Source organism: Microcaecilia unicolor, chromosome 4 (genome assembly GCF_901765095.1).
Source record: "Microcaecilia unicolor chromosome 4, aMicUni1.1, whole genome shotgun sequence".
Classification (NCBI taxonomy): domain Eukaryota; kingdom Metazoa; phylum Chordata; class Amphibia; order Gymnophiona; family Siphonopidae; genus Microcaecilia; species Microcaecilia unicolor.
The window spans coordinates 214823266-214835282 of NC_044034.1; the positions used below are offsets into that span (position 1 = coordinate 214823266).

The 12017-nt window shown below is 45.6% G+C and overlaps 1 protein-coding gene across 2 annotated transcripts in view; it reads right to left on the reverse strand.

The window, feature by feature from the left end:
* TNNT3 (troponin T3, fast skeletal type) overlaps positions 1–12017 on the reverse strand; it is a 76513-nt gene that overhangs the window by 44672 nt on the left and 19824 nt on the right. For both annotated transcript variants that reach the window (XM_030201224.1, XM_030201225.1), the window contains exon 2: positions 1723–1757. In XM_030201224.1, coding sequence (XP_030057084.1) covers positions 1723–1742 — 20 coding nt within the window. In that variant the 5' untranslated portion in view covers positions 1743–1757. The remainder of the gene's footprint in view (positions 1–1722; positions 1758–12017) is intronic.

The following is a 12017-nucleotide window of genomic DNA, read 5'->3' on the forward strand; positions in this document are numbered from 1 at the left end:
TTCTGATTTTTCCATTAATGGCCATGAGTTAATGTTGTATAAGGGCCACAAGGCAGAGCCAAATTCAGAGTGAGCAATTTATTCAATGATCCGACACAGCCCATGTTTCGGCGAATGCCTGCATCAGGGGTCAATCTACATCAAAACACAAATGTATATAATGAATAGAAAGCATATAACAATTAACTAATAAACAATAAATTGCTTTCTCTGAATTTGGCTCTGCCTTGTGGTTCCATCTGTGGCCCTTACACTCCTACCGCTCGATAGTTAAAGCCGTTTAACCATCCAGCAATGGCTCCTGGCCGGTTAAATGGCTCTTAACCAGTTATCAGGCAATATTCAGCAGGAGATAGCTGGCTATCACCCAGTGCAGTAGCGAGGGCTAATGACACCCAGGGCGGGTCGCCGCTGCGCACCCCCCCTGGTGTAGCACGGCGCGCACCCCCCCTCTGCGGCGCACCCCCCCTCCGGAGCGAACCCCCCCCCCTCGGAGCACAACCCCCCCCGGACCGTATTCTTACCTGTGGGAGGGCCGATCCGCCCCGAGTGCACGTCACTTGGAGCTGCGTCGGCCCCGCTGGTTCCCTGCTCTCTCTGCCCCGGAACAGGAAGTAACCTGTTCCGGGGCAGAGGGAGCAGGGAAACAGCGGGGCCAGCACCCCCCTAGCGCGTGCACCCAGGGCGGACTGCCCCTCCCCCCCCCTTCCTACGCCACTGCTATCACCCACTGAGTATTGCTGGTTACCAATTAGAGGTTAGCCGGATATATAACTGGCTATATTCTGATAATCAGAGCACCTCCGGCTAAGTATGGCAGCTAAATTAGGCCACCAAAATAGCAGGTATATCTTTGGCTGGTTTAAACTTAATTGGCCAGTGCTGAATTTCGGCTTGGCCGGTTAAATTTAAACCAGCTAAAAAAACACCTGGATATTCAATGCCGGTCACTGGAAATGGGCTGGTATTGAATATTGAGGTTCAGTGCCAACTGTGGGAGGCAGCCTGGCTACTCCCATGCTAATTAGGTAGCACACAGTAACGTGCCCACGCTACATGATTAGCGCAGGCATGCCTACTCTCCACCCAAGGGCAGGCCTCCTGCACTAGAAAATAAAAAAAAATATTTTGTTGTGCAGGATTATCACGCTGAGTGGGTAACTACTACAGGACACCTCAGCGCATCCCGTGGTAGTGCCCATTTAGCATGTGGTAGGCCTGCATTAGGCCTACCTCACCTTAGTAAAAAGGCCCTTTAGTGTTAGGCCATGTTTCCTCATTATGGGATCCATTTACAAAGGTGCGACTAAAAATAAGCATGTGCTAAACGTTAGAGATGCTCATATATTTTATGGGTGTTTCTAGCATTTAGCACACTAATCATTAGCGTGTGCTAAAAAAAACTAGCGCACCTTTGTAAAAGGACCCCTATATGCAAACCTCATTATTTTTAATAAGGCCTGTTTACTAAGGGGCCATTTTACAAAGGCACGCTAGCATTTTTAGTGCGCGCTAAACGCTAGAGATGCCCACAGAAATATATCGGTGTCTCTAATGTTTAGCAAATTCTTATTTTTAGCACAAGCTAAAAACACTAGTGCGCCTTTGTGAAAGGACCCCTAAATAAGCACATAACTGAAATTAAGAGGTTGCTGACACATTAAGACATATCACAATTCCAGCTGCCTTTTTTTAAAAAAGAAAGTACTGAACTGTACTTACACATCTTCGGTGTCAGACATTTTGGTTGTGGGAGGCTGATGGAGGAAAGAGAAAAAAGAAAATGTGATTTAGCTAAAATGCCTTCAGCATACATAATATGCCACTATTTAACTGAAAATAATGAGGAGCATTAGAAGAATTAGCCAATCAACAGTGTATAGTTTTCCTAGTGCTCTCAAACAATTTAACAAACCAGATCTAAGCAGAAAAGAGAAAGAGGTGGAGAAGCTGACATACAGATAGACATACACAGAAAGGAATACAGGAACCCTCCGGCCAATATTCAAAGTGAGTTAACCGTCTTGGAATAGCTGCCAACCGATTTAGATTGACTGTACATTTGTCTCCTAGATTGTAAGCTCCTTGAGCAGGGACTGTCCTTCCATGTTAAATTGTACAGCGCTGCGTAACCCTAGTAGCGCTTTAGAAATGTTAAGTAGTAGTAGTAGTAGTAGTTTAGTCCGTTATTGAGACAGACATGGGAAGCAATTGCCTGCCCTGGCATTTGTAGTATGGAGTGTTGCCACAATTTGGGTTTCTGCCAGGTACTTGTGACCTAGCTTGGCCACTGTTTGGAAAACAGGATACTGGGCTAGATGGACCATTGGTCTGACCCAGTATGGCTACTCTTCTTATGTTCTAACTTGCTTGTATGCAGGTATCTGGTCATTTTCAGCTGCACTTAACTTGTTAGCATCTTTGAAAATGACCGCTTAAACGACAAAGTGGAAACTGGCTACGTCGAGGGCAATCTGGGGGCGTTTCAGGAGTGGAGTCCAGTTAGCTCCCAATATTCAGAGCTAACCGACCATGTTTAGTACATAAATAGGACCACATAAATAGCTGTCCTATCTTTATGCGCTAGCCCAAAGTTGCTTAAGTCTGTGCTAACCAGCTTTTTAAAAAATGGAATTCAGTTCCAAAGCCCACACAGGGCCCAGCATTGAATTTCCGGTCTTAGCTCCAGCAGCAAACAAAAGAACGCTGTTCACCCCCGGCTGAATATCGGCCAGTGTGTATTTAATGATTTCAAGCTGTCTGCTCTTATAAAGTTGCAAAATATTCAAAGGACAACCACGAAGTGGAGGAATGTGAACTGCTACGAACAGTGGACCAGAAGAATGGAGTAGCACAGTCAACAGAACTCTTCCAGAAAAAAAACATGTGGGCAAATGATGATATGTCAATTTCAAGTTTATTGCATATAAGGACTCAACACAGCACCATGTTTCGGCTAGTATCCCTGCATCAGGAGTCTCATATGTTAGTAGGTAATTATGGAGTAGATTATAATTTTGAGCATGAGCTTCTCTAAGGCAGTCTTTAGAAAGACACTAGAAGTTAAAGATGCTCCAAATCCAAGGTACATGCTGATAAGGCACCAATCCAAGATATTCAATGTCGGGCAGCATCCAGCGACCAGCATTGAATATCCAGCTTCAGTTTTGGCTGTGGCAACTTAACCAGCTAAGCAAATATTCAGTGCTAGCCAGTTAAGTTAATAGTGGTTAAAGATAGGCCGCTTAAATAGCAGGCCTATCTTCACCGCTCAACTTAGTTGGTTTTGCTTTGATTATTCACACTTAGCCAGTGTGAATGACAGTTGCATGACACAGCTAGCTGGTTAGCGGCTAGCCACTAAGTGCTAATACTCACTAGAGATAACTGGCTATTTAACCAGCAAGGAGCTCAAATATGATCATGTCACACCTTTCCTGAAGGAAAAACACTGTCTCCTAGTCATCTTCCGCATTAGGGAGCCCTTTTACTAAGCCGCATTAGGGAGCCCTTTTACTAAGCCATGTAAGCGTCTATGCACGCCAAAATGGAGTTACCAGCCGGCTACCACATGGATCTTGTGGTAATTTCATTTTTGGTATGCGTCCAATAAGTGCGTCCGAAAAATCATTTTTATTTTCTGGCGTGCATCCGTTACACGCGCCAAGTGGCATTTGATGTGCGTAGGTCATTACCACTCAATTACCATGTAAGATTTTACCACTAGGTCAATGGCTGGCGGTAAGATCTCAGACCCAAAATGGATGAGCGCCAATTTTGATTTTGCTGCACATCCATTTTCGGCAAAAATTTTTTAAAAAAGGCATTTTTTGCAGGCACACTGAAAAATGGATCTATGCGCACCCAAAACATGCGCCAACACTACCGCAGGCCATTTTTCAGTGCACCTTAGTAAAAGGACCCCTAGGTATTTGTTTTGCAATGCCTACCCTACCGGCCCTACTTAAATGCCTCAACTATGCAATGCATCAATACGTTACATCGCATTGGACATTATATATTCCTTTATTTCCTTGTCCCTTTTTGTACCTGTTTACTCTAACCTTACCTAACCCTTATTTTAAATTGTATTTGTTTAACATCTACTGGACTTGGTGATCACCTTTACAGTATTATGTAAGCCACATTGAGCCTGCTAATGGGTGGGAAAATGTGGGATATAAATGTTACAAATAAATAAAATACTTGATCTTGTCATTGGGCACTGCATACCAGGTCTCCCAGATATTTATCGATGTCCTTATTCCCCACATACCTTCTCACCCCTGCGATTACAAAATGACAATTTACTTTCCCTCACTTCTGAATCACAGCCCAGACTCGAATCCATTCAATGTTCTGCCTTTCCTTAGCCCCTGTGTTCAGATTAATATTCGCTATCATCATTGGTCCGAGTCTTCATGTCAGGTTTCATGAAAGCTTAAAGACTTATTTCCACACTCTAGCCTTTGGTGAGAGGAAAGCTGTTAGCACGGGGGAAGCGACAGGTACAGACTTTTCACGTTTTATTCTTCCTCTGTTTAACTGCACAGGGAAATACATTTCCCTGTGTATTTCCAAAAGGCAAATAAAGAAACAGTTGTACTACTACTGCTACTACTAATAACAATAAATATTTGGGAATTTTCCACTCGATATTTGGCCAGCAGCGGGCAGCACTTCGATTGCCGCCACTGGTGTTCAATCCGAATATTCAATTCTGGGCCATTTCCAGCAACTGGCATTGAATATCTGGGTTTTTCATCACTGGCTACTGCATGACTGGTTAAGTCGATATTCAGACTTAACCAACCATGGCTTAGCAGGCAAAGATAGGCCTGCTTTTTATGCCCACTAACCTCCGGATTCTATAACAATGTGCGTAACTTAACAAGCTAATGAGCACTGATAACAGCACTTAAGCAATAATGAGTACTAATTGGCACTGATTAGAATTTAGACGCACAAGTCGCTAAGCATATTCTGTAATGATGTGCGCCGAACTTCTAATGCATGCAGGCAAAAAGAGGCATAGTTATTGAGGGGGTCCCATGATGCTTCGGGGCTGAGAGGACGCTCAGGCACCTCGCTCCGTCGGCGAAGCTGAATTTATCTGCTTTAAAAGCCCGATTCCCGACCCCATTACGGCAAAAGGTGGATCGCGATACGGAGAAAGAAGGGCAGCATCGAGGAAAGGAGTTTGGGGGAACAAAGAAGGGCAGTGAAGGGCTATGCCGGCGAAAACGCCACGGCCTCAAAGAGAACGCACGCAGGTCTCCCCACCTAAGATGGCGACCGCATCCACTTTGGCCACATCCGTCCCAGCAGCGATGGCAACCGTAGTCACTCTGCAAGATGAAGCAATACGGGAACTGACCAAACAGCTGACAGCAGTGCTGGACGATAGACTGTCCAAGCTGCAGGCGTCAGTGGATAACATAAATGAAAATCTGGAAAGGCAAGCAACGCGGTTGCAACAAGCAGAGGAGCGGATTGGCAGGCAAGAAGACCGAGCGGACACGCTTGATCGGAGGCTGGCTGAGGTGGAGGAGTTGGCGAAAAATCTCTCCCAACAAACGGATGATTTAGAGAACCGTAGCAGACGCAGCAATATAAGAATTATTGGTTTGCCGGAGACAGTTAAAGATCAGGATCTAAGAGACTTTGTTACTAGATGGCTCCCAGGGCACCTTAAATTGGAACAGCTGCAAGGCCAAGTTCGAGTGGAGCGAGTGCACCGCGTAGGCGCGGTAAGGGAAGCGGATCGCCGCCCGAGGCCAGTATTAGCAAAAATACTGGATTATTCAGAGAAAGAACAAATAATGCAAGCATATAGAAAGGCCCGGGCGGTGGATTATGAAGGTACAAAAGTCTTACTGTTCCAGGATTATTCGGCAAAGGTCTCCGAACAGAGAAGAAGGATGGGGCAGCAGTGCAAGGTACTCTTTGATAAGGGAATCCGATTTGCACTGTTGTACCCCGCGAGGGTTCGAATCACCCATGACAATAAAACACTATTCTTTACGGACCATCACGAGCTTAAGACCTTTGTGGAAAAACTTTAGAAAGTCCTTGTGATAATATAAGCGGATGAGAAAGCAAAAAACAGGAAAAATGGACAATGTGTAAGTAGGAAATTAAAGACATTAATGCAAGCAGTGAGCACGAGTGAAGTATAATGCTAGCTGCAGTGGAGTATAAATTGCACCAGGAGGGCAAGCAGAACGGCTGCTAGGAGGATATACTTGCTAATGGGGAATGCAGGGACAATGTCCAGAGGCGGGCGCAAAGTGCACATGGTAGAGAGCCTGCGACCGGAGGTAAATGTGGCTAGTGCATGAATATAAACTAGCAAAACAGCACTTAAGGTATGTACATACATATGAGATTTAAACAGACAATCAAACCAAAGTATTTGCTGTAGTTGCTAAGAAAAAAGAAGAGAATCCAATTGACTACCACAGATATAGACATTTCCGTCGTGCACCTGTGCAAGAAACAGATCACAGTTTTCATGTGGGATTCCAGTTGTGTTCCAGTGGCCGCCAGAAATTCAACAAGATTGTGTGGATCCATCATTCTTGTCACATTACTTACAAATCTACTGGTGAAACTGCTGTCACCACCGTTGAAATTGACAAGATGTATACGCCTCTGCTCTTTGCTCGTGTGAAAAGTTGTACTGCATTCTCAGAAAAGACTCTGTAAGAAGCCTGCATCTAGTTGCAGATTGTCCTGAATAGGAGTGGCCATGCCAAAGTGAGAGTGCAATAGAAGAGAACCACTGAAAGGTGAAGAAGCTAGCTGTCAAAGTGCAGATGAGGTGATCGTGTTCATGGACAAGCTGCAGAAGAAAATAGTTAAGGACTTTAATGTTATACTGTTTATCTGTTTAAAAGTTGAATTTGACTTGATGGAAGTGGCGGGGAAATATTTAAGAAGTGAAAGTTGAATGTGAGTGGGTATGGAATGTTAAAGTATTGAAGGGGGGTAGGACGCACAGAGCGGAGGGTTACTGGCAGGGAGGGAGAGGGATCTCCTCCTGCTCTTTTTTCGATGTTTGTGTGAAGAGATATATGGGGGAGGGGAAAATCGGGGGAAAGGGAAGGCGGGAGCGGGGTGGGGTGGGGAAAGAGAAGGGGAGGGCATGGAAGAAGGGTTGGTGGGTATTGGCGCTTACTGGGGAAGGAGGGAGGGGGGAGGGGGGGAAAATGGAATGGGAAGGGAGGGGGGGAGGGATGTTAAGGGATTTGGGTGCACCATTGGAATGAGGGTCGGGAATAGGTGGAATGCTAAAGAAGAATTGGGGGGGTTTAGCTGGGAGACTCCCCCAATAAGCGATAAGATACTGGCTGCGGGAGAGAGTAAGATGGGTATGATATGGCGGGAGTGGCTTTAAGGATAGTGACTTTAAACGTGGCAGGAATAAATTCGCCAGTAAAGAGAACGAAGATCCTGCAATACCTAAAAAGATTAAAAGCTGATGTAGCCCTGCTCCAGGAGACTCATCTCAGTAGTATAGAACATGCTAAATTGCGCAGGGATTGGGTGGGAGAAGTATATTTTGCATCTTACAATGACAGACAGAGAGGAGTTGCTGTGTTAATAAACAAGGTGGTGGCATTTACCTTACAGGAGGTGAAACAAGACCCAGAGGGTAGATGGGTGATAGTGACGGGGAGCTTGCAAGGGCAGAAAATAGCGCTGTGTAGCTTGTATGCCCCAAACATATATTCCCACCAATTTTTTATTCAGCTTCAAACAAAATTAGCGATGATAGATGATTACCCTTTATTAGTAGGAGGGGACTTTAATTTTACCAGTGACCCGTCCATAGACTGTCACCCACCAAGGCAACCGCTGAAAAATCATGGAGAGAAGGGAGTAAATTACCTTTGTGAAGAATTAGCATTAGTGGATGCCTGGCGTCTATTGCATGAGGAAGAAAGAGATTATACGTTTTTTTCATGCCCGCATAAGGCACATGCCAGGTTAGATTATATACTGGTGTCCGGGGTAGTGTGGGGTAGGACGCAAGGGGCGGAAATTGGAGAAGCGGACATCTCAGACCATGCACCAACCTGGGTAGACATTGAGTGGAATATTCCCAGTAGGCCTGGTAGATGGCGTATGAACCCAGCCCTATATCAGAATATAGAATTTAAAGAACATCTGGTAAAAGTGTGGCAGGAGTACGTGGAGGAAAATAAGGTGGAGGACGTAGGCCCTAGAATCTACTGGGAAGCAGCAAAAGCAGTTATCAGGGGGAAGATAATAGCTTATGGAATAACAATGCGTAAGAAGAGGGAGCAGGCTCTAGTGACTATGGGCAGGAGGCTGGGGGAGGCTCGTAGGAGATATATTGCCCGGCCGATGGAGGGGAACAGGCGAGCTTATTTAGATAATAGGAGAGAGATGCAACGCCTGCTTACTGAGAGAGCGCTATATAGTATTAAAATGTACAAGTATAGGATGCATAGGTGGGGGAATAAAACAGGGAAATTACTAGCATCTCTGGTTAAACAGCGTTCGGGGAAAACATATATTGCCAAATTAAGAGGGACGCAGGGGAAGAATATTACTACACAGGCAGAGATAAAAGGAGCATTCACACGCTTCTATGAGGAGTTATATGATAGAGGAACCTTTTCAGATAAAGCATGCGAGGAATTTTTTCAAAACTTGCGTCTCCCACGGCTAGATATCACTCAAGCTGCGCAGTTGAGTGCTCCAATCACAGGGAAGGAAATCCAAGGGGTAATCAAGCACTTAAAGCCAGCGAAAGCACCAGGCCCGGATGGGCTAGGGCCAGAGTTTTATAAGATATTACAGAACCACTGTATTCCTGCACTGGCAGAATTATTTGAGGAGCTCCGAGAGTCTCAAATAATGGGGCCTACTTTAAACCATGCTTATATCACTATATTGCCGAAGCCAGGGAAAGATGCAGAATTAGTGGGCTCTTATAGACCTATCTCACTGATAAATCAGGACCTCAAGATATTGGCTAGTGTGCTTGCTAATAGGTTGGGGGACTGCCTGCCCCAGTTGGTACATGCTGACCAAGTCGGGTTTGTAAAAGGTAGGTTTGCGTCTGCAAATATTTTGAAGGTTTGCCGCATATTAAGAGAGGGCAGGCGTAGACGAGGAGATGCCATTATAGCCAGTTTAGACGCTGAAAAAGCTTTCGATAAAGTGGTATGGTCATATCTTTTCTGGGTTTTGCAGCGGTATGGGGTTAGGGGGGCGTTTTTGGATTGGGTGCGTGTTTTATATAGCAACCCGACAGCCCAATTGATAATTAATGGGAGCCTCACGGATAATATTACGTTGGAAAGGGGGACGCGGCAGGGGTGTCCGTTGTCACCCCTGCTATTTGTCCTGACACTAGAGCCATTAGCTGCTAAAATACGACAGGATGGGCGCATAAAGGGCATAAGCATGGGAGGCGACGAGTTCCGTGTCAATCTGTTCGCGGATGACATGTTATTAATGCTGGATAATGCAGGGGAGTCGTTACCAGCGGTGATGGGACTAATAAGAGCTTTTGGGATGTTTGCAGGACTTAGGATAAACTTCGAGAAATCGGAGGCTCTTGCAGTGTCTGGCATCTGTTATAGTAGGCAATTGGAAAGTTTCCCCTTGATGTGGGCAAATACGGGGATTAGATATTTGGGGGTGTATCTGAGCCAAGATTATGAGTGGATGTACAGGAAAAATGTAATAGAGAAGGTGGAAACAGTGCGCAAGATATGCGCCCACTGGAAGAATCTTCCTGTGGGTTTCAGGGGGCGCATAGCTCTGATTAAGATGGTGGTGCTTCCGAAACTACTTTATCCTCTGCAGATGGTACCATTTTGGGTGGCAAAGAGGGAAGAGGGGTTGTACCGTAGCACTATTTCAACGTTTATCTGGAACCATAAGCGCCCCAGAATAGCATTTGCCAAATTGGTACGGGGTAGGAAAGGGGGAGGGGTACGACTTCCAGACCTTAGGCTGTATAACGTGGCAGCGCTAATGAGATGGCTTCACGAGTGCCACACGGGGGAGGCTAAATATGCATTGCCGGAGTTCTGGCGGAGTTGGTGCGCTCCGGTGGATGTGTTCTCCCTACTAGGGGGATGTAAGGGGAAGTGGGGGGCATGTATTAGGAAGAATCCTTTTATAGCTGCTTTAAGGAAGGCGTGGAAATGGTGGAGGGTGGTGATAGGGGAGGCTGGGAGAGGGTATCCCTTTTTCTCACTAGAAGATAATCCAGCATTCCCAGCGGGAATGGGGAGGAGTCAATTTGAAATGTGGACAGATGGGGGGTGCAAATATATAGGGCAGCTGACAGAGTTGGGGGGTCAGACATTCCCTACTTTTGATCAAGTGCGGAGTACGTGGAGTGTAGGGCACAAGCAATTTTTTCAGTTTTTACAGGTGAGAGATTACTATTACACGTTGACAAGAGTAGCGGGATCCAAGATACGGTTTACACCCCTAGATCAGGTATTTTTGCTAATGCCTGGGAACCAGAATGGGTTATCTCAATGGTACCAACATATAATGGAACAGAGAAAAGCTCCAGCATTGGCCAAATTAGCAGAAGGATGGAGTATGCTACTAGGCGAAAGTATAACCCCGGAGAGACTTGGGGAGGATTTTGAGAATCTCTCTAAGATTACCCCCAATGCAGCACTGCAAGATATACAATACCGCATATTACACAGGGTATATATTACGCGACAGCGAGGGAAAGACATGGGGCTGTGGGAAGCAGAAGAGTGCATGAGGTGCCATGGGGAAAAGGATACAGTTGTCCATGCTTTTATGGAATGCCCATCTCTGGCGGAGCTGTGGACCCACTCTTTGGAGGCAATGGAGAAAGTAATAGGGAAACCGTTTGAGTGGTCCTTCGGGGTTTTGTTGTTGGGAGAGATGAAGCGCCTGCAGGAGGAAGGATTGTCAGAGGCGCAGGGAAGGTTCGTCCTTTTGGCATCTCTATTGGTTAAAAAGTGCATATTGCAATTTTGGGCAAAGCCGCAGCCACCCCCGAAACGGGCCTGGCATTCTCTAATGAAAGATATGGCTGCGTGGGTGGAGTTGCAGCATGGACTAGTGCCAACAAGCAGACATAAGGCATACTGGGAACTTTGGCAAACCTATATGCAGATGTATGAGGGGGAGAGCTCTCTCCTGAGGCCGCAGTAAAGAAAGCTGGAAAGAGGCAGGGGTGCACCCAGGGAAGGGAGGGGGGAGGGGGGGAAAGGGGGGGGGGGGAGGGGGGGGGAAAACAAAAATGGGGAATGGAACATGGTAATGATACTGTACGCAAGATGAAGCAGGGCTTCCCTTCTTATTCTGTTCCCTTTGGTTATAGGTTGATATTGGCGGGGTGAGCACTGTTTTGTACTTCATCATGTGAGTCTGTTTAAGGTCAAGTTATTGAGTGTTTTGTACCATCCCTTAATAAAGATATTTTCAAAAAAAAAAAAAAAAGAGGCATAGTTATTGGTGGAGAAATGGGCATTTCATGGGCATTCTGAAATTTATATGCCTAGTTATAGAATATGGCCCAGTGTGCCTAAATCTACACACTGGGATTTATGCGTTTTCAGTGGTGTAAATGGATGCGCAAGATTTAGGCGCTGAAATATCAACTAAGCATATTCTATAATCAGCGCCTAAATCTAGGCACCCATTATAGAATACACTTTGCCAGCATGGATTTCAACACAGTTTGTTTTTTTTAGGCGCCATATATAGAATCTACCCCTAAACCTGGCTGGTTAATTTCTGAATATCGGGATTTAACTGGTCACACTTCCAGAATGCCCCCAACTTCACCGGCTTTATTTTCTGTACTAACTGGGCATTTTCAGCTGTGATAACCAGTTAAATGCCGCTGAAAATGACCAGTTATTCATCGAGACGTGAGTTAACCTGTCAGCGACTGTTCCCAGCTAGTCAACTCATGCTGAATATTGGCCAGTTTAAATTTAAAAAAGACATGTCTCTGGATTCTATAAAGTTGG